The 24,528-nt window shown below is 28.8% G+C and overlaps 2 protein-coding genes across 2 annotated transcripts; one reads left to right on the plus strand and one right to left on the minus strand.

Moving 5' to 3' along the window:
• The first annotated feature begins 7,521 nt into the window (after nucleotides 1–7,521).
• On the plus strand, nucleotides 7,522–13,777 carry LOC109788095 (auxin transporter-like protein 2). The gene is made up of 11 exons (XM_083072790.1): nucleotides 7,522–7,609; nucleotides 8,640–8,990; nucleotides 9,244–9,336; nucleotides 9,689–9,906; nucleotides 10,000–10,185; nucleotides 10,339–10,451; nucleotides 10,567–10,750; nucleotides 10,905–11,002; nucleotides 12,104–12,311; nucleotides 12,888–13,145; nucleotides 13,273–13,777. The coding sequence occupies exons 4-11, from the start codon at nucleotides 9,715–9,717 to the stop codon at nucleotides 13,477–13,479; spliced, it is 1,446 nt and encodes a 481-aa protein (XP_082928916.1). The 5' UTR covers nucleotides 7,522–7,609; nucleotides 8,640–8,990; nucleotides 9,244–9,336; nucleotides 9,689–9,714; the 3' UTR covers nucleotides 13,480–13,777.
• A 7,864-nt stretch (nucleotides 13,778–21,641) lies between these two features.
• LOC109788097 (uncharacterized) lies at nucleotides 21,642–23,160 on the minus strand. Its single transcript, XM_020346747.3, has 2 exons — nucleotides 22,591–23,160; nucleotides 21,642–22,106 (listed from the first exon to the last, which is right to left on the minus strand). Exons 1-2 carry the CDS (start codon nucleotides 22,868–22,870, stop codon nucleotides 21,961–21,963), a joined length of 426 nt encoding a protein of 141 aa, XP_020202336.1. The 5' UTR covers nucleotides 22,871–23,160; the 3' UTR covers nucleotides 21,642–21,960.
• Between the last annotated feature and the right edge of the window lie 1,368 nt (nucleotides 23,161–24,528).

Below are 24,528 nucleotides of genomic sequence, written 5' to 3' on the forward strand. Positions count from 1 at the left end.
TTTTTTAATTTTTTAAAATATAAAGATATAATGGTAAAAAAATGGAGACAGAAAAATATCTCTTTTATATATTAGTATAGATATGAAAACCCTCAGTCCCACGTATGGTTCATCTTTCAGAACCCACTTTTCACTTTGAGGTTTCTAATCGATCAAGGATGGAGCTGTGTTCCCACAGGGGGCCATGGGCACGGCCTCTCATTTTTTAATTTTCTCTATATGTAATTTAGAAAGAAGAAAAAATAATCATTTTAGTTATTCTTTTTAAATTAATTTTGATATACTTTTTGACTATTCCTAAGCGTTAGATAAGTATTTATCATTATACCAAAAACTGATAAATATTATTTTCTTGAGAATTTCTGAAAGTTACGCATGCATAGTTTAAGGAATGAAAATAGTCTTGAGTTATGATGTTAAGCTCACCAATTTTTTGAGATAACGTCGATCGAATAAAGTTAATATTCTTTCAAATCCCAAGTGTCACATGAGGAATATATTTGATCTCATTTACTCTAATATACCAATTATTGTTGTTAAAATTTTTAAGGGGTTGCTACTATACCCCCAATAAATGAGGGGTTTTGATACTGTATCTGATGTATATGTACACATCATTTAAATATCATGTCAGCCTTTTAAATAAGAATTTTGTATTTAAATTTTTATTATTTATTTTTAAGTTTTTATTAATATTTTTATAATTATACCATAGTAACCCTTGTCTTCGTGCACCATGATCTCTATCGTTCTCCTCCTCCCCTCCGTCTCCCTCCTACGTAATGTTTATTTTTATACATTCTTATTTTTAATGTAAAATTATAGACACAAATTTGTAATATAATTAATAAAAAAGTAATATATAACAATTGTTATATATTTATTTCATATCTTTATATTCCAAAATAATAATTATTATATTACAAAATTTTAATTTACATATATTAAAATATTATATAAAAATAAAGCATTTCAATAAATTACGCAATGCACGGATCCATATCTAATTATAAAGAAAAATTGGAAATTATAATATGACAAAAAAGAAGCAGACTAGATACTGAGATTTGTAAAAGGGGCACATGGCTAATATCATATTCGGGGCAAACAACGTAAACAAATTCTTATAAACGTGAACTTCAGTTGTGAATTTTAAATAAATAAAAAATTTAAAATGACATAGATTTTACATGATGACACATAAATCTATATAAATGACACATCATCAACAGTACCAATACTCTTCTTTTACATAGGGTACCATAGAAATTCTCAATTTTTAGTTTTATTGGAAGGGTGTAACTTTATTTCCTTAACAAAAATCTCACAGCTACATATAACTAAAAGGGGTGTATTCTCACTATAGTTGTCATGTCCTACCATCAAATCCTCTCCAAATAAGGTGAAGTCACATTTCAAATTGTTATAGAAATAGTAGTTGTAAATATAGACCTGTCGAATCCTTAAAATTAATGGTGAGAATTAAAAGTAGATATGATCAGTCTAATTATAATCATGATAAAATTAAAAACCTTCAAAATCTTGATATTACATTTAAATTACTGTTACAGATATTAAAATCTTAGTCACTTCAAATAAAATGGTCTAACTCCGTAACTAATATTATTCCACCTTGTTCATAATAATAATAACAATAAATTATCAACTTGTTCGCAAATATATATTCATAATGATGTGATTCATTTGCATAAGCAAAAACTTGTTCTCCCTAAAGGATCATCAGGTTGATGTTATGTACAGCATTTAGAATGAAGGAAAATATTTGAAAAATGGAAGAAAACTATATGCAAAGGAGAATTGTAATATTGAAAGTTAGTTATAATATAGAAGTGAAATGTTACTAATTTTTTTAAGAAAGAAAGCAAAATGAAATAAGACATTTGTAACCTTAAAAAAATCGGTGGGATTTGAGTGAAAAAAAATTATTTACTTTTTTTTCGGAGAGGCATGACATATGCACCTTACTTATATAATGTGTATAAATTTAAATATTTATCTTAATTTTATTAATTATTTAATTAAAACACGACTTAAAAGTTTAAGACACGTTCAATAATAGTCTAATATACCTCATAATTATATACGTATTTGATAATTATCAATACAAAAGTAATAAAAAAAATTTATGATTTAATTTCATGACAATATATTAATGTTTGTGTAACTTAATCCATTTGTCTTTGATACAATAATTGAATACAAGGCATAGATCTGGTTGTCCTTATTTAGTTTAATTTTATCTTGATACTTATGATGAAGACAATACAAATCAATATCTCATATTAACTTACTCACCATGATCATGCAAAATTTGTCTTATACCATCAAGAAGTCCTTTATAGATAATACTCTTATTATGAAGGAAGGACAAATCACATATCATTCACATTTTTGTTCATAATTTGTTTGTTTTATGTCTAGTAACAAACTTTATAATCACTTGTTACAAGTGATGTTTGCTAGTATTAAACCATAAAACTTTTCACATAGGAATCGTAGTGACTTCAGGTTTAAGGATTTTGTATGTTATTGTCCTACTAAGAAACGATTATGACATTAGCATAACTTTCTATGTAGCATTTTCATATTGGATCACTTCAATCCAATACACCATTACACTAATCATATACACATGTAAAGACTTTATATCTCATATTTATGACAATCATCAATCTACTCACATACTAAGCTTAATATATTATTGTTATCCATATTGACAATAATACTTAACTAAAGATATTCAACAATAATATAAAATATTCTATAGACTTTATCATGTTTCAATACACACATTAAAAACTAGATACCTCATATCATTAAATTTGAGCAAGATTCAAATGATGTAAACCTTATAAAAAAAGTATTGACCTCTAGGACTTATACCAACAAATGCAATGGTGATGTGGCAACAATGTCAAACTCTAGTGGTAGAACCTCCAAGGACTCAAATGCTTAAGTCAATATATGGCTTAAGTGTTTGTAATGAAATGAGGGTGAATGCATATCTTAGAATAGATCCTCTTATACATAGTTATTTAGGCAGGAAAGTTTATTATACTAGTTATGCCATGTGGTCATTATCATTATTGTTTGTGTACAAGCGCTAAGTGTTTTGCACAATGGTACATGGAGTGATTTTTTACTTTGATTAAAAAAAATTTCTATATCAATTTTTTAACCAATGTAGATGTCATCAATATAAAAAAAAAATGACTTTCTTATTCATTATATTTAATTGATGTAAAAATTTATTTTAAAAAATCATGTACTTCACAACACCTAACCCACATATCTAGCCACCCCAACCACCACCCTACCCCAACCATGCACCCTCATCATCTTCTCTTCTCCTACATTCACAACCCCCTCCATTTCCCTTATTCTAGTTTCTTTCCTCTTTTCTATTCTTTTCTTGTCGCCCCTCACCCCCTTCACTTGGCCTATCAAACTTAGAAAGTTAGATCAAAATGACTTGATTAAATTTAAGTCATATTTTTTAAGGTCCAACCTAACCTTATTTTCAAGTTGGTCAAATCCAAACTGACAGTTCTATATTTATTTATTTGAAAATATATATACCTAAATAATAAGGTTTGATGGTGCAACATAAAAATTACAATTAATCATAACCATACCATATTTACTTACATGTACCGAAATAATTAGGTTAATGTTAATTTTAATTGGGTTAAATAAAAATTATAATTAATCGTATCTTACCACCTCTACCGACATGTACCTAAAGAATTGGGTTAATGTTAATTTTAATTGAGTTAAGAGTTGAATAACGTGCCCATTTTCATTTCTTGGTTATTAATTTATCTTGGAATTCTGAAATGCTTCATAATAATAAATTCACATATTAGCAAGGAAACAACCCCTCACTAAGTTCTTTGGTGACGGATTTGCAACAAAATGTCTCATTACTAATACTAGGTAGCTAATTAGTGACAAAACTATTTTCTCGTTATTCCCTCGCAAATTATGTCTTCATTATGTTGTAGCCAATTTGTTGCAGTGTTTTCATCAGTAATTGGTCGCAAATATGTTGTCTCCAAATGGTCTCTAATTCATCATAATTAGGTCTTCTCTAAATTGTAACTAATTTGTCGCAAAATTTTTGTTACAAATTTTTCATTAATGCATTACACATATTATGTCACCAAATGGTCGCTAATTTGTCATAAGTTTGTTGTCACAAATTTATTGTCAATTCTTCGCTACGTATTGTAAAAATTTCTTCGCTAAAACTGTAGTTAATTCGTGACAATATTTGTCATAGTAAATCCCTTGCTATTCTCTCGTTAATATACTTAATTTTTATTAGCTATTTCACTGCTAACCTATCTTCTAATTTTAGAAATTATTTTTTATATTCAATTTTTTATTAATATGAAATAATTGTACCTATTTTAGATTTAATTAACAAATATATATTCTCACAATTAATTAAGAAAGACCAACATATGTAAAAGTACTAATCTCCAAATAAAAATTGCATAAAAAATATAGTATATGTCAAGTAATAATTGAAAAAAAAAATAAGAAATATAGTTTGCTAACGTAGTTTGTTATTATAGTTTAATCAAACTAAAGTGTAATAACAACATCTTTCATTTCTTCTTAGTTTGCAAAGCATGCAATTTTTTGAAAGAACTACATTTGTTCTTGCATTTGTACCTACATTTGCGCTTGTAATTGTGCATGTATATGTCTACATGTGTCTTCATCTGCATCTCTATCTGTGCTTGTATTGATGTCTACATCTTTGCCCGTGTCTCCTTTTGTTCTTGCAATATGCCTCTGTAGTTATGTCTACAAATACTCCATCTGTGTAACTACTATTGTGATATCTTCTGCCACAAGTTGACTTGTTGAAGGATCCATTGTAGATGGAGATGATATAGCATTAATGTAAAGATCTAAGTTGTGACCAATGTCATGGATTCCACCCTTCTTATTATCACAAACTAACTTTAACCCGATGTTAGAGTCAAATGTGTGATGCTTTCATACATCTTCTCCATGTTTTTTCCATTATATAATTTTTGTATGTTTCCTACAATAATAAATAATTTTTTTTGTAAAATAGTAATTTATTGTTAACAAGTAACCGATGCAATATTAAAGAAAAACTTGGAATAAAGTTCTTTGATATGTTAGAGACAAATTCACCATTTTTTCATGAACTTTGGCGTTAAACCTCACTATAAGAAATGAAACGCTTATATTCCACCTCTTGTGATGCATAAGTTACTTTTAGAATATATTCACTAGTTATTTGAGTAGTGAACAAGGTTAAAATAACTACAAGAGAAAAACAATCAATTTCTATACATTTTCAATCAACATATCATTAGTTCACCATCACCTTCTTAATCTACAAATCATTGTAACCAAGAAAAATAAACTAAAAGATAGAAAAAAGCTATGAAGAATAGCAAAAAGTAAAAACAAGGTGAATAAAACACATTCATAAAATCATAGTTAAATTCCAAAAATTCTCTCTTTCTTCTTGCCTTTTCTCTTTTTTCATAGAATCATAGCCTATTTTTATTATATAAAGTTAACAAGTCATAGAAGGAGAAAATGGAAAATATGGATAATATTTACTCATTAGTATATATAATAAATTGCTCTTTACTCCTAACTACTAAGATTTTTGCGCCACACCATATTAGACAATCCAAAAAGTATAGCACCATCAATAGTGATCATAGACACTAACAACATGGTAGCAATATATTGCACACACATGATATTTAAAATACTTAGCTAAATCAATATGACAACAACCCACAATTATTTAAAATACACAAAGTTTAATCAATATTGCAATAAAAAAAAAACAACAATAACACATCAATATTTAAAATAAACACAACTGAATCAATAAGACGATTATGCACAAGTTATTTAAAATACATCACTACATGAAAGTGCACTTGCACACACACCTCTATTTAAAATTCACACAGCTTAATCAACATTATAACAAACTACTACCAATACATCATTATTTATAGCTGAATCAATATGTTTCCAATCCACAAATTATTTAAAATACACATAACTTAAACAACATTGCAACAAACCATTAATAATACATTAATAATTAAAATACACACAATTGAATCAATATGATATGTAGCAATCCAAAAATTAATTGAAATGCATCAATCAATAAAAAAAAAAAAGTATTATGAATGATTACCCTTAATAGTAAATCTAAACTCTAATGTTGACATTGTATCTTTTATATAAAAAAGGCATTTCTATTAAAAGAATCATAACCCTACTCTTACCATGCACAATCAATTAATCATTAATTTTACTAGTTCTTCAATAGTCCAATTTTGATGGCCCTCCATATCAATTAAAAGTTTGATTTATTTTTCAACACTATAGTTATTTCTCAATTAAGTTTAAATATATTTTTAATCTTACAAATATAAGATAAATTTGTTTTTATTTCTCAATTTTCAAATCGATTTTCTTAATCTTTAAAATTTTAAAATAAAAAATTTATTTTAGTCTCTTTACTCAAGCATTATTAGTAAAATTGTTAAACAAAACTCATCTATTACCAAATTTTTTATACAACACTTATCTACTAAATTTGAATATTCTTTTGTTATTATGTTATCATGTTAAAAAGAGGAGGATACAAATTTTATCAAATATAATTAATGAATTAATCCTGCTATACTAATTACGGCAGGTTTCTATTCGATAAAATTTGTGTTTTCTCTGTTATATATACGATCATCTCATCATATTACTAAATAACATGAAGAAAATCAATTAAAATATGCCCCCACCATTTAACATAGTTGGGAATTGGGATATGTATTATACCAAATAATCTCAATAATTCAATTATTTTAAAAATGTGTATATTTTTTAATTAATTTAATTTATTAATTAGACGTAAGATATAGATTATGAGTGCATAAATAAAATATTTGACAGTGTATTTTTTTTCCTTAGCCATTAATTTCTTTGTCCCTTTTCCCTTTTGTTTTTAATTAGCTAGCATAAATCAATCCCTAGCTTGTGTGAAAAAAAAAAAATTAAAAAGAAACACGCGTGCCCTACCTAGACAAAGTTATAACAAACAGGTCAAAATCCAAACGACTATTGGGTCAGATAATAGATAGATGCCACTTCCGAAAATTTGAGTTTTGCATTCTATATTTTATTTTTTCAACATAAAGTTATTTAATTTTTAAAATAATTAAGAACCATAAAAAACTATCCTCCCCCTACTTCATCATTCAGGTGAGTGTGATGGTGACCTTTGTAGAATTGTAGTGAAAGTCGCTGAACTCATTTCCAGTTTTGAACATATTGGCCTGTTTATTTAAATTAAAAAAACACAGACACACACAATTTTTTTTTAATTATCTTTTTTTAAAATATTTTTTAATTTTAATAAAACTGGACTTGGAATAAAAACAACCCAAAATGTAAACACAAGGGTATTGGGCGTGTATTTTTAATAGTCGCCAGCAAATGATAAATGGAAGTGTGTGGAAACTAATGAAAAATTCTCATTTAGAGACTGCTCCTGCATATTGTTTTAACTGTGAGAAGCTATTTATTGAAAAAAAACATCTCAATTGATTATGAGACAATTATGCATTTGAAGCTTTATGCCCATTCTCTATAAGTGCTTGGATCAGATCACACCTCGTGCCTCATTTAAAGATTGTTGGATGGCTCTATTAGATAAATATATTGTTGGGAATTTTAATGTATATTATTGAATTGTGTGGAAAAAAAATACAAGAAAAAAAATATTATGAGAGTAAAAACATTTTTAAACTACCCTAACTAACTCACTTGAACATTCACTTGGCTAATTTTTTACTTTTAGTGACAGAAATTAGAAAATCATATATTTATATATATATAGAGAGAGAAGAAAAAGAAAGAATTCCTTTATTGTAAGATTAAGCCTATAAAACTTATTTCTATGAATAGTTCATATTTTATATCATATTTTAATGATTTAATTAGTAAATTTAAAATTTTTAATATATAAATTAAATTTATAAAATTTTAAAATTATTTAATATTTTATTTTATTAATTCAAATTAATTATATATATACACCTCGTCCTTTACTATTAGTTAATAGTGTTTTTTATTTTCCTGTCGTAGTTTGTACAATGGAAGAGCCCTTTTGGGCCAAGGAAGCCTTTTCTTATCCGTACACGTTATGGGTAGCCTATTCATTGATTATGTGAGGCTAAACCTTTTATTTATTTATGAGCGAAAATTACCAATTGTTTTTAAATAAAAAAAAATAGTTCTCTAGTGATACTAATAAGTATTTGCATTAAAATTTGTTTGTATGGTTTTTCTTGTCATAGAATATTATATAATACGTACTTATAAAAAAAACTTGTTAAAAAAAAGTAAACATATTAAAAAAAATAATTTAGAGACCTTTGAAAGTAAAAAAAAAAAAGTTTTGTATAATTAAATAGGAGAAATATTAGTAATATTCTGAAAATTACAAATTTATCAGAAAATTAAAACAAAGTTACGATATTTTAACATAATTATTTTCAAAGACAATGTTAAATTGAAAACGAATAACGATGGTTAAGGTGGAAGCAGCATTGGGAATGGCTATAAAAGCAGAGTGGCTTTCATTCATTTTAATCCTCCTTGCAAATCAGAAAAGAAAGTCTGATTCAGTTTGATCTCTCCAAATTGTGGAGAAACCGAAGAATAATGGAATGATAATTGGGTTTGTCTGAGTCTGGTCCGGTGACAGGGATAGAATCTGGTAGCTAGGCTGGGTTAGTTTAGTGAGATTAAAAAAGAGTCTCCACCTTCATTTATTTAAAAAGTGGAGTATCTGCTTCAGCACTGCCCAAAAGGGTGTTTACATATATTTATATAAATATAGTATCCTCAGTTTCAAGTCTGAACAAGAAAGAGAAAAACAAACCTCAGTGAGTCACTACTTTTTTCTTTTCCTTCCTGCTTTTGCGGCTTCTCGCCGCCTTTGCTGTTCGCTTCTGCGCCAATTGGTGGCGCGTTAAAGCGCTGCTCCTTTTATTACAAAATATTTTGCAGCACCAACTTCACATACCAAGCTTTTGCCAATTCTATTAGTATTAGTATTAGTACACTATAGAATTCTCATTCTTAGCTTACTTGTGCATTACTAACATCTATCTCTGCCACTGACTCTCTTCTGAACAGCATTCAATAACAAAGACACAGTCATTGAGAGATAGGGGTTGCTTAAATTTTCAAGCTTTTGTAGAAAGAGACATCACTCACCGCACCACCAAGGTTAGTGGAAAGTGTCAAAATATCTGGCGTGTTACTTTTGGTTTGGACTTCACTCAACCCAAACTTTAATTCGTTGAATTAAGGTTGTTTTTGCGTATATATATACTGTTTTAATGGCGTTTTTAGTCAATGTGGGATTTTCGTGTGTACACTATCTGCTCACTTCTCACTTTTTCTTTGTAATTTTCATGTTCTCTCATTTTTGGTGTGGGGGATTCAGGTTGTTGTTTTTTGGGAAAAGGTTGCAAGAAATTTATAGTTATCTGGATCTGGGTTTTTTTTTTTCTTTATTCCTTGGCTTTCGTTTTCTGGGTAGTGTTTGATCATTGTTGCGTACTTTCATGTGTTTCAGATCCATTTTGAGGACACTTGAAGAAAATGGAAACAGTGTTGCCTCAGAAGCAAGCGGAGGAAGCAATAGTGGCAAGCTTAAACGAGACAGAGAGTGAAGTTGGTGTGAGGGAAGAAGCAGAGAAGGAGTTGCAAGAGCACTCCAGCTTCAGCTTCAAGAGCCTCCTCTGGCATGGAGGCTCTGTTTGGGATGCATGGTTCAGCTGTGCTTCAAATCAAGTAAAATCAAAATCACCAAAATAAAACAAACTTTATGATCATTTTGTTATTTTATGTCATCTTCCATGTCTAAATTAATTGGTCATATTTTAGGTGGCTCAAGTGCTGTTGACACTGCCCTGTTCCTTCGCTCAACTGGGCATGCTATCAGGGGTTTTGCTTCAGATTTTCTATGGAATCTTGGGAAGTTGGACAGCATATCTAATCAGTGTCCTCTATATGGAGTACCGTTCCAGAAAGGAAAAGGAAAATGTCAATTTTAAGAATCATGTCATTCAGGTATTCTCATCAACACCAAACTTTTAAATTAAAGTTGTGTTTTTTCACATTACATAAAATTGTTCACAAATACCATTATCACTATATTAGAAGTATATGACTAATATCATATTATCTATTAATTATAGTCTAAATTGAAATTCACTATTTCAGTGGTTTGAAGTGCTTGATGGGTTGCTGGGTCCGTATTGGAAAGCAGTGGGGTTGGCTTTTAACTGTACTTTCCTTCTCTTTGGATCTGTGATTCAGCTCATAGGATGTGCAAGGTCAGATCCTTTCTTAATTTCTGCAAAAGAAAAGGGGTAATCTTATATGGTTTTGTTCTCATTACACAACACAGCACCTTTTACACTTTATTTTTGGTTTCTGTTGCAAAAACAGCAACATATATTACATCAATGACCATTTGGATAAACGAACTTGGACTTATATCTTTGGAGCTTGCTGTGCTACCTCTGTGTTCATACCCTCATTCCACAATTACCGTATTTGGTCCTTTCTTGGACTTGGAATGACCACTTACACTGCTTGGTACTTAGCCATAGCAGCTCTCATTCATGGCAAGGTAAATCGGTCACCTCAAAATCTTACAAGTTTCTGTAAAATAATATTACTATTATATAGTCATGTAATAAAAGTTTATTTTAGTGTCACATCCCATAACATCATTATGTGCTAAGATAAGTAATTATCTTTATTATGTTTAAATGTTATGGCAGGCAGAAAATGTGACACACACGGGTCCAACAAAGCTAGTGCTGTACTTCACCGGAGCCACCAATATACTGTATACCTTTGGTGGACATGCAGTTACTGTGTAAGTTACCCCTTTTATCATCAAGATCAAGTTATTATATATATTCATATATTATAATTTACTTTTAATATTTATTTATATTAGTTTCTCTATTTTTTTTTCCTTTATCCTCTCTTTCTTCCACAATATACTAAAAAATGAAGTGTAGATTTAAAAATTTTCTTTCGTCATCCATCCCTCGTTCATGTTGGTTCTCTAACAGTCCTTTAATAATTTAAAGCTTTGTAGTTTGTACACTCGTCCCCTCTATATCTTTGAAAAAGATTATTAAAAGGAAGAGATACTATTACTAGTACTAAGATTATAAAATTAAGTTTTAAGATGTGTATTGTCAGTTACATGTATCATTAGGTGTTCCAAGTTACATGTCATCATTGTTTTTCAATCATAACGTTTGTTTCTTTATTTTTGTTTTAATAATGGTTAATCACCGTTGCTGAATAGATATTAAAAGACAATGATGTCCTAGTTAACTAATGAGACAGAGTGTAAGAACATTATCATACTAAGATATAATTAAATAATGTCTCCACTAAGAAAATCCTACTGTCGAATGGTTTTTGTTTTGCTGCTTTTGTCCCTTTTTTTTTTTAATATAATTACTAAAGCTTTTAAAACTTCTTAGAAGTACAAATTAAGAGCCTCCAAAAAAAATACTTGAGATATATTATTCACCCAATAAATATACATAAAAATTTCTAAAATGTTACTGCTTTTTTTATTTATAATCAACATCTATATTTTATCTCACTTATAATTTTTTATATAACATTTTTAGTAAATACTACTATATATATGAAACTGTCATTTAATCACAAATTATATAATATATAATATGATGGTTAATTTTAATAATAGTTATCTTAAAAAACTATATTAATAATATTTTTTTTATTAATTGACTTTCACATCAATCATGTATAAAATATATGCAAAAACATAACATTTCAAAAAAAGATTGGTGGATGGCTCTCAGTGTCCTTTAGTCTAGTAAAAGAAAGTGGCAATGGAAGCAAAAGAATGAGAAGTTAGTTTGAGTTGATTTAGCCGTTTAAAGAATGAGAAACATTATTATTATGATTCCATGAAAAATGGTTGCAGAGAGATTATGCACGCCATGTGGAAGCCACAGAAGTTCAAATACATATACTTGCTGGCCACTTTGTACGTTTTCACACTAACGCTTCCTTCTTCTGCTGCCGTTTACTGGGCTTTTGGTGACCAACTTCTCACTCATTCCAACGCCTTCGCTCTCCTCCCCAAAAATAGTTTTCGTGATGCTGCTGTAATCCTCATGCTCATTCACCAGGTAATCTAATATAATCATTCTTTTCTATTTTGCTTTTGCTACATAGTTTAACCATTTCTATGAAATACTCTAACTAGCTAAGTTAGAAATGCTAGTGTTTTGGATTAAGAGGGTAAACTATTGCACGGCTGAATGAGCATATATATAAATTAGTCCTTTGATACTGTTTTACGTTTTATTAATTAGAAGTTACGTGTTAGGAAAATGCTATTAAATGCTTGTTTGGATTGTAATAATTAGTGTAGATGCTTATTTAACTTTTCATGTGGTACAGTATTTGCAAAACACAAAACCTGTCACGGAAATATGTAAAACATTCATAGACTAATTGAAGTACTAAACCAAAAAATAAGGACTCCTTTTTTAACCCGGCAAGTATAATTAAAATGTGTTTTAGTGTACAAACTATGTAGCATGATCTAAAAAAAGCATGTTGTTAAAAGCCCAACTACTTAGAATACTTGTGAAAAGTAGGAAAAGAGAGAAAATAAATGCAGTGGTTGGTGTTATTGAAGAAAATAAAAGAGTGTGGTGGAGGAATGTTAATAGTGAAAGTGAATGGGTGCATGCATGCAGTTCATCACATTCGGTTTTGCGTGTACTCCACTGTACTTTGTGTGGGAGAAGGTAATTGGGATGCATGACACAAGAAGCCTTTGTCTGAGGGCACTAGTGAGGTTGCCAGTGGTCATACCCATATGGTTTTTGGCCATTATCTTCCCTTTCTTTGGGCCCATTAACTCTGCTGTTGGAGCTTTGCTCGTTACTTTCACAGTCTACGTCATTCCCTCTGCGGCCCATATGCTCACTTACAGAAAACCCTCTGCAAGACAGGTAATTCATACAATACTTTGTATTCTATTTGCCATCATTATGATCATGTTTTGGGGAATTTTTTAATTAATGTAGAATGTGGTAGGGGCCTTCTTAGGACAATTATGTGACTTAATTTGTTTTGCAGAATGCTGCAGAGAAGCCTCCTTTCTTTGTGCCAAGCTGGACTGCAATGTATGTCTTGAATGCATTCATTGTGGTGTGGGTTTTGGTGGTTGGGTTTGGGTTTGGAGGATGGGCCAGCATGTCCAACTTCATTAACCAAATTGACACATTTGGGCTCTTTGCTAAGTGCTACCAATGCAAGTCCCCACCACCACCCCATCATCACTGAATTCAACTCACTCAACATCATACACTTCAACTCAAATCAAATCACAGTTCCCTCCAATTACTATTTTGTATTATGCAAGGGGAATTAATCTAGTAACACTCCCCCTTCATTTGGTGTGTGCTGCTTGTGCTTTGCAGTTTTCATTTTCCTTTTTCTTTCTCTTGTTACACTATATAGGTTTTTCTTTTCCCTTTAAGATTAGTTTATTAAAATTTTAAAAAAGTGTTGCCATTGGCCAATGTGTATGATTCCTTTGCTATTAATGCATCAGCTAATTAAAATTACGTACATTTTGGTATCTTCCCCACTTTTTTGTTTTGGTCTGGAGATAGTGTGAGACCTAATTTGTTTCTATTTTCTTTTTGTTCATAAATTCGGTTTCATTATTATTTTGCATGTTTCCAAAATATGTCACTTTGCCGGAGTCGTTTGTTGTGTATGGAACTTTGTCTAATCGCCTACTCAAGCCTTTAGATTCCTTTATTCATATTGAGGAGAAAAAAAATGCAAGCGATAATCTGTACAATATTCTTTACTAATGGTGGAAGTTTATTGAAACTTAAGGAGAGAGGTTCAATAAATAAAATGTAAAATTTAAAAAGTTTATGATTTTTTGATAAATTTTAACTAATAGTAAAAAATTATATATTAGAGAGTGTAACCTATATTTTTTGAGTAAAAAATTAGAGTGTGGATATATTGTAAGTTCATATGGGATGTATGTATCATTTTATGTTCCTTTGGCTCTGCTTTTTCATGTGCGATATTGAGTATTCAATATTAACCTAAACCCTAAAGAACTGTATTTCATAATATATAATGTATTAACCTATGCTTTAGTATTTTCATGTGATTGGATTTGTCTATTTTTTTTTTGTCTCTTTTATGTTGTAATTCTAGAAAAAAAAGTGAGAGAAACGCATCATAAGCTTAGGTAAAAAAATATTTGACGGATTCTAAAGAAAGATGGATTTTATGCATCTTTATTTAATTGTGGGTTGAACAACTTAAGAAAGATGGATTTTATGCATATTTATTTAATTTGAAAGTGGATTTAATTCTTTAAAAAAGTGAATAACTTTAAAATAGTAAAATGAATAATTTTAATAGTGAAATTACATGTATTATAAATTATATATACATATCAACAACAAGTAGTTAGTTTTAATAGAATTAAACATGATCTTTTTAAGTCGATCTGTTTAAATATTGCAAATAAAAAAAAATTGATTGGATAGAAATACTTCACTAAACATGATCAATCAGATTCTTCAATAAATATTAATCATCAAGAAAGTTTATTTGAATAAACATTTCTAGAAATATTTTTGGACAAAAAAATATGAAGAAACAAATAAAACAAGTTTTTTCATAAGATAAAACTAGTTTACACACAAGCTAATTTGTAAATTTTTGAAGGAATTATGTGAAAGAGTTTCTATAAATTAGTTTATGTATAAACTAAATTTTGTTCACGAAGAGACTTATTTCATTTTTTTGTCTTCCTAAAACTATTTTTAGAAAAGTTTATTTAAACAAGTCCAAGATTGAATAATATTACACACTAATAATATGACTAAAAAATTAATCACGTGTAAAAGATTAACAATGATTTTTTTTGTCAACAAATTAAATTGCTTATTTTACTTTAATCTATAGTAGAACAACCAAATCTTTTGAATTCTTTTCTCTAATAAAATTTTAGTAGATTTTGCTAGAGTACGTTTTTTTTTTTTTAATTTAAATTTTAATAGTAGTTGTAGTTGCAATTGCATTATGATTATAGGATTCCACACATCTAAAAATAAATAAGGATAAAATAAAGGAATTCAAATGTCCATAAAAGTTAATGATTGATATTCTAATACATGTATAGGCCTTTATTTTAACTGATCAATTGTGATAAGAAATTTTATCTAGGATACCAATTCATGATTCTAATTGTACAATCTGATCTTAGTTTTTCTCCCATTTATAACTGTTTTCTTGCCATTTTCTGAAGGGCATTCAAGTTCATTTGATTCAAATCCATTAACTATTTCATCTTAAACCTAAATTAATTTGTACGTCCTTACACACCCCTGTGGTTCATTTCAACACTTGAACATTTTGAATTATGGATTGTACGGGTAAATCTGAATTGTCTGTTTTAGTGGATAGTGCAAACATCCACAATAAAATTAATTATGAAGTAATGTAATTTATGTTTAAAATGCTTTTATTCCCTGTGTAAATTTTTTTATCCAACATAAAATCAATGTAAAGTTGCTCCAACATAAAATCAACTGTGTCTGTAGTTAATTTCTCAATGTCAAATCAAACAAGTGAAGGACCAATTGAAAATCAATTATGAATTGGACATTAATTACACCTTGTGGATTAGGGGTTTTTGTAGCAAGAGCCCACTGAACAAAACATTGTTTGTTGCTGCAAACCACGTAATGGCACTAAGCCCAAATGGATGAGAGAAACTGGGTAGTAAAGATAATAGTGGAAATAAATGTTAGGTGATTGTAGACTTGTAGTTGGCATTAGTGTATATTGCAACAATTTTCTTACATTTTAGGCTTTGTAAATAACAATATCAATACTTAGATGCTTGATTCTATTTTGTTTGATGTTTAAAATTTTGACAAAAAATTTAAGAAATATAATTAATATATGTAATTTCATAAAACATATATATATGGATTTTTTTAATATATTTTTAAATTTTTTTGCATTCTCACCAATAATATAAGTATTGAAAAAGAAAAATAACACATTAATTAAAAATGTATTAATAATAGTTAAGGTTATAATAGAGAAACAATATTTAATATTGTATTGATATTGGAAAACAACAATCAAATTGACATAAATTAAAATTGTTAAATTCTCAAACTAATGAAGAGTTAAAACGCACGAATAAGTGTGTAAATTAACTAACATAAAATTGTTCTAGCTTAATTAATAATTTTGAATTCAAATCTCAAGTATGCAATATGAATGATATTACTTTCTATAAATGAAAAGATTAAAATTATATAATTACAATCCTTTAAAAACATAAATTGCTAATTAAAACTTGAAAGGTTAAAATCGCATAAATATGTACTTGAGAAACTAAAATTATATATAGGTCAAACTTTATCTAGTATTTCCTTTACCAAGACAAATAGAAGCTAAAAAAAAAGAGTAGATTTTTAATACTTTGAGAATACTTGCTCCTTGCAGCTAATTTTCTAAATTAAATTATTTTAAAACATATTTAATAGTAAGAAGTAATATATATATATATATATATATATCATTAATTTTTGTATTTGTAATGAGTGGTTTTTAAGTTAATGTATTAAAATATTGTAAAAAAAAATTACTGCAAAAACCATTGTTAAGACTTGAATAATGGTGATGATAAATAAGGTAGATATAATTCATGCTAAGAGAAAGTTAATCTAAAAAACAAGTAAACTCATCTATAATGATTACCTCAATGCAACGAGTTAGTCTTTCGTACAAAGTACAAATGAAATTGCTCTCTAAGTTATGAAAAAATGTTTGCCATGGAAAGTATTTGAATGCATGGAACACAATGATGTTTCACTTCAACACCAAATAACAAAAATTGTAGCTGAACCAAACCTTAAAAAAATAACAAAAAAAAAAAGCAGGTGGCACGGTCCAAATCTAACAGTCCAAAATCTTTCATACAACATATTTGCTCCAACCACCACTTTATATATATATATAGACCCTTATTTTTAATATAATTTATTCTTTACATATGTAGTCAGAATTTTCTAGATATATATCTTAGAACAATTGTCCAAAAGTCTTATAATTTACTACCTAAATTATTAAAAATCCAAACAGATACCTTCATTTATAGTTATTAAATAATTAATAATTATTTATTTTTATCCAAAATTCTCAGCTCTTGAGTGTGATGATAAATGAATCCATTTATTTATCATTTATCTGATTCATTTATTAATAAATTTATCCAATCTATCCATTATAATAAAAGTAAATAATAAATCGGACTCAACTCATTCATTTATTTTATAGATGGTTAATGACTCATTCATTATTTTAGAATTCATTAAATAACATATGAAATATTTATTATGTTGAGATTTAAAAGACTATTTTGACATAAAAAAAAGTTTTGTAAATTTTAGAAGACTATAAGAATAAAATGACTTATAAAGAAAAGAGAAAAATAAAATATTCCAAAAAAATGTAATTTTAAAAAGATTACTTTTACGGATGATAAAAATATCCATCCATAAAAAGAAAAAGTTGCTAATGGATGATTTTTTTTGGTTTTAAATGAATTACATTTTCATGTAAGTTTTTAATGAATTATTTGTATTTGATCTATTATGATCTACCTAAAATACTATCTAATCTATTCATTTGTCACTCCTATTCTTAAGTAGCTATTGATCACCTTGATAATACAAAAGACATATAATAATAATAATAATAATAATAATAATAATAATAATAATAAATCAATAATATTATAGTTTTTAGCAAAATATATTGACTCCTCAAATGAGATTTTTGTAATTCATAAGGTGAAGTGAAAAAAAAAAAGATAGTTATGCAATTTGGAATATTATGGATTATAACTAAGATTTCCATTATGCCAATAAAGATATATATTCATTAGGCTTGTTTCTTATCATTTTATAGTGTAACAAATTCACTTAAATAGATCACTCAACTTATTATACAATCTATTAGATATAATAAATAGCTAATATAATTATAATTAAAATATGAGCCAACATTAGATAAAAAAATATATATGAACTTTCAACTATATACCGCTTGGGATCCATGTTGTTCATTAAGCAAATATATTACAAATTCCACAGGCAAGATTCGTGCGTTATTTATTTTAGACTTCCTCTCAACAATTTGTCCCATTTGATATATTGGAGAATGGAGAGCATAAAACGAGTCTGTTATTTGTTTAAAAAATTCTTTTTGTTTAAAAGTGTTTTTTTATAATAAAAATAAGTATTTTTTTTTATGTGCTTGTCAAAACTTATTTTGCTTAAAATAAGAAGCATTGTTTTGTTTTTGTTTTTTTTGTTTTTTTTTAAAGTGAGAATTGTATTGACATCCCTTAAAGTTTGTCTAAGTGATACAAACCATTCCTCTAATTTTTGAAAAACAAAGACTTCCTCTAATGCTAATTATATTTAGCTTTAATTAAATGCTAAATAAAACTAAACAAATTGTTCAAATAAAAAATAATAAATCTTTAATGTGCATGATTTTTCTCTTTCTTCATTAACAAACTCTATCTTCCTTTTTTTTTAATGATCCTATTTAAGCAACTCTTATTAGATTGTCTTCTTTTTTAGTTTATGCAATAAAAAATGTAGTTTCATAAATGCTTCATAACTACTCTTTTAGTAGTTCTCATATTTGATAGAGAAACATATTATTGAGATTACAAAGTCATATTCTTAACTGATACATCTAGAACTAATTATAAATAACTAATATATTAATTGTTAAAATATGAGGTTATATTAGTTTCCAAGATTTAAAGTAGAAACATTTTTTTAAGGCTAAACATTCCCTACCATTTAAAATAAACTATGGAGAACCTTAATCCATCAATTATGTCATATATGCCTTTTCTAAATGTACTTTAACTTCCATGTAATCACATTTTACTTTTCACTTAAAAAATCTCTACAGATACGAGGATATTAATGGGCTATACTGTAATTGTCTTCATGCGACATTAGAGATTTACATACCTCCCGATATTGATATGAAATTATTCATCAAGGTCGATCCAAGTACCAGATTAACAAAGCTCTCTCTTTAAATTCCCTTAAAAAGAATACTTTATATTAGAGTAAATTACACTAACATTCTCTGTATTTTTTAAAATTGCATATGATACTCCGTTATAATTTAAACCTACAGTAAGATCTCTTAAAAGCTGAATAATTTTTATAAAGACCTCTCCTAACCCTAAAGATAAGTGTCATGTGACTTGTACATAACTTTTAATGAAATTTTCTTCCTAAAATATCTTTGTCTTCTCCAATTTCCCACCCTCCACCTCTTTAACCACACAATCCTCATCCACACATGCACACGATTCCCCTTAGCCAACATCTCTTGGTGAAGCTTTATTAATCAAGTTTTGTTTCCTAAAAAATAGTAAAAGGAAATAGCAGAACTTTTGCAAAAGGTATTATTATGCAACACTTAGTGCATTTGTTGTGCACTAGGGTTGAGTGCACACACACGTCTCTACAATGATAAGATATTGTTTGTTTTGGACCTAAATCTCACGGTTTTGCTTTTGGGTATCATCCAAAAGGTATCTAACCAATGAAGACAACTATGTGTATATAAACTCATATCCGTTCTCTTGTATGAATGATGTGAGACTTTGTTTGCATCCCAACAATCCTCCCCTCAAACAAAGGACTATAATTTTATCCCCCTTGAGCTTAGTCATATTCTAAGTACTTGCACTACCTCTTTCCATCGTGAATTCATACTAGCGAGACACGCCTCCTGACCATCCATGTTAGACCCACAATTAGGAAGACTTTCGATATAAGGGATCTTCTATCCAAATCCACCTGCCAAATCCATTGTAATCGTTGAGCTGGTCACCTGGTCAAACGAACAACTTTGATACCACTTGTTGTGCACTAGGGGTGACCACACACACACGTCTTCACAATGATAAGATATTATCTGCTTTGGGCGTAAATTCTTACGATTTTGCTTTTAGACATCACTCATAAGGCCTATAACCAATAGAGACAATCATGTGTATATAAACTTATGTTCATCCTCTTGTTTGAACGATGTGAGACTTTGTTTGCATCCCAACAATATTATCACCCCAATAAAGCTTCCATCAACTACAATTTCAACAACAACAAACAACAATAATGAAGTTAGATATGCAGTAGTAGTACGAGCAATGAATATCAAAAAGAGTTTTCTTGTTCGGGAGGAGAGATTCATAATTATTCATCATTCCTAAGCACCCTGTCCAATTAGATGGCACCAAGAAAAAAGGGTAGAGCTTAACACCATATCAAGTTGTTGTTACCTTGGTGGCTATCTACATAATGAAAAAAAAAAACATAGTTAGTCAGCTATAAAACAAATTGAATGTCAAAGATGTTATTGTGCATGTAATAAGTTGCAAAAATAGTGGCCACTAAAAAAGTTATGAGATAAATAGCACAAATACTCAAACAAAATCTCAAATATACCAATCATGTGTTAAAAATTGTCTATTTAACCACTAAAAACTAAAAATAAGAAATTTATAGATAATGATGTTTATCTAGTAAGCTAAATTCTACAAGTGTACAACACAACGAATGAAGGAAAAAAAAATTCAGGTTGTTTATATGCAATTTCTTGCTCATAAAAAAAATACAAATTACTTATTAGTAAGGGGATTATCAATAAGGTATTGATGAAGGGGAAGAGGGTGGGGGTGGGAGTGAGAATGATGTGGTTAAGGAGGTGGAGGGTGTGAAGTTGGAGAAGATTAGAATATTTTAGGGAGAATTTTTCATTAAAAGTCATATACAAGTCACATGATACCCATCTTTGAGTTTAGAAGAGGAAAGTGTAATATTTATCCAACTTATAAGAAGTCTTATTATAAGTTTAAATTATGAAAAAGTATTGAGTGCAATCTTAAAAAAATAAAGGAAATGCGAGTATAATTTACTCTATATATTAATATTTGTAATTTTTTTTTTCAAAGTTTCATAACTTCAAATTCACTTTTGCTTTTCACATTATTAAAAAATCATTTTAAAAAAATTTATCTCTAAAAAATATATAAATCTAATTATTTTTTCAAGATCCATATCTAAAATATTTTTGTTTTTTTATCAAAAAATATTATTATTAATTTTTTAAAAATCTCAAGATTTATTTTAAGTCTAATAATATATTGAGTCAACCCTATTATTTACTTTAGAGTTAAAATCTTAAATTTAATTTTAGTTATCACCAAAAATTCGCATGTGTATATTTTATAAAAATCATATTTTTCTTCTTTTTTAAAGGTGGGACTTTGTTTATATTTCATCAAATGTTATATTGTTATTTAAAGTGTGCCTTGCTTGAATGGAGCTACAGTGATTAGGAGCCACACATGAAAATCCAAATGATATTTCATTTGGTTGGTCAATACCTTCACATTGATTTTAATAACGGTAGATGTAAATTTGACAATGCATTTCAATGGACTATTATAAGTTATATAAGCTGATATGATAACAGAATATTACTAAGTCCATACATATCCATATGACTTCTACAAATTAAAGCAAAAATTGGAAAAACTGGACGTGTAATAGTTTGTATGGATTGGAAAATATTGCAGCATGCACAAGCCTTTTGGATGCAACTTGGAGAAACACCACATTTGTGGCTTTAACAAAGTCAAATAAATTGAAGTCTTCATAGCTGATATTAGAGTCGAGAGCGTAGCATAAATTGGCCCTCAGCTACTAGTCTCGTTTCTGTCAACACTGGTGCTACTCCACCATCAGCTATGTTCCCTGCAGGTTCAACTTCTGTACTGGTGTTTGAAGCACTTGTGACTTTCAATGTGTATACTGCACCACCAAGAAAATTGCAATTCCAGTCACAAGCTCATTATGTAATATGGATAGCTATAGGAAAATGAAATTTTCATGGAAAATAAAGCTAAAGTCGAGTGTTAAATTGAATTCAAGGCAACAGGAAACAGGAAAATTGGACTACCATACATATCTTTGTAAACAAAAAAAATAAATTAGAAACACGCAACAGTTTTGTTCATAAAAGTGAAAACAGAAAATGTTTTCTCAAAGTAAAAACACCATAATGAGTCAAGGGAAGACATGTTTCATAACTAGTCAAGTTATGTGATCAAATTCATCAATTCAATAATACTCTCCAACATCTTAGCTGGACCTTTTAACTTTCTTTTATCTATCAGAATTACAAGTAGGACAATAAGACTTAAGTTTAAGACTTTATGCATACTGCTCCAACTTTCATATTAGATCGATGACTATGTGATCCACCAAAACATAATTCATTAAGATGAAAACTGACCTGGTGGAGGGGAAGTGGAAGTTGATGAACTATAAAATTTGCTCACAAACAGCTGAAATTTGACAGAACCTGTGGTGTTCTCCTTGAAAGCAGAAACCAATATATTGGGGAGGGGTACGGCAGGGACTTGTTGGTCTATGGTTGATAAAGGAGCTTCAGAATTGGGTTTAAGCTTCTTGGAATCATGGCCATCTTCACCAGAAGAATAACCAAGTGGTTTATCCACGAACCCACTAAAAGCATTGTGTCTTTTCCTTTGGTTCGGTCCATGATCTTCCATGCTTCAGGACGAAGACACAAATTTCCGATTTGGAGGCCTTCTTGACAAAATTGGTGGCAATATGATATGGAAAATTATGGTTTGGTATGTAAACACATACATATATAATTTATTAGGCCACTTTACTTACATAATATTAAACATTTACATAAGCATAGATCACATAAGGATCGTAGATTTTGTAACTTTACAGATTTGTGAAAGAATAAATTGAAGTAGCTGGGTTCATCTACCATCAATCAAGGGACTTTATTACTCTAACTGAAAAGTTGTCTACAGCTTTATTCACTTTCTCGAGCCCCACTTTATTTATTTGTTGTACCCTTACTTTTTCTTTTTCATTACAGTAGCAACATGTTTATTTATCAATTTATTAATATTACCGGCTTCTCGACGGTGATTCCAGAACATGGATCAGTGACTAAGAAATAGTATATTTTATAATAGTGTGAAAATTTTCTACTCGGTTGGTATTATGTTATAATCAAAGGACCTCATCTGCCGGTCATGACCATTATGTCACACCAATGAAATCATCTCAGAAATTCAGCAGTAACTAACAATAAAATTTGTGGGAAGCTTCCCTCAACACGTCTTCATTCTTACATTTAATACAAACATAATTTCATTCCCTAAATTATTGAACAGGTGCTATTCTAAAGACAAACGGTATAGGTTGTAAACAAAATTTACTTTCCTTTTCAGAAGAACACGTCAAAATTAGAAAGATAAGACAGATAGTGGTGGACAGGGACAGCCTATACATGAATAAGAATTGGTCAATGTGCAATTGTAGTTGCAACAACTATTCTCTTGTTTACATATTACAAAGGGTATTTCTAGATTACAAGTTCAACAACTAGAATTGTTATTTAATATGTATTAAGTTAGGGAAGTCGCGATTAAATTACTTTTATTTTCAAAATTATTTCCATTCATTTCACATGATTTATATGTTTAAAACACAACCTGATAAATCATGTCTGTTAAAAGATTTTTTCTCAAATCTTAAGCCTCTTTATGACTTTAGACTACAAGCCCAATAAAAATATATTCTCTGACTGTTCCTAGATCCTTTCAAGTTTGAATAAACAAGGCTAAAACTCTATTTTGGTCCCTTATATTAATTGTTTGTTTCAATTTAGTTCCACTTTTATTTTTTGTTTCAATTTGGTCCCAAACTAATTAATTGATTTCAATTTAGTCCCAAATTAATTAATTGGTTTCAATGTGGGACTTCCGTCCAAATTATTTAAACGGAGTTAACTTTTGGCCACGTGGATGCCACGTAGATGCATACGTGGATGCCACGTGGATGACAATTTTTTGCTAAAAACCTATTTTGGTCCCTTATAATAATTGTTTGTTTCAATTTAGTCTCATTTTATTTTTCATTTCAATTTGGTCCCAAATTAATTAATTGGTTTCAATTTGGTCCCAAATATATTAATTGGTTTCAATTTGGGACTTCCGTCCAAATTATGTAAACGGAGTTAACTTTTGGCCACGTGGATGCAATTTTGATCCCTCAAGTATTACAATTGTGCAGTTTTGATCCCCAAGATTTTAATTGGGTAATTTTAGTCCTTAAAGAATTGCAATTGCGCGATTTTGGCCCTTCAATTTTTAATTGAACAATTTTAGTCCCTCGAATATCA

This window comes from Cajanus cajan, chromosome 4, assembly GCF_000230855.2.
Source record: "Cajanus cajan strain Asha chromosome 4, NIPB_CcT2T_4, whole genome shotgun sequence".
Taxonomy (NCBI): domain Eukaryota; kingdom Viridiplantae; phylum Streptophyta; class Magnoliopsida; order Fabales; family Fabaceae; genus Cajanus; species Cajanus cajan.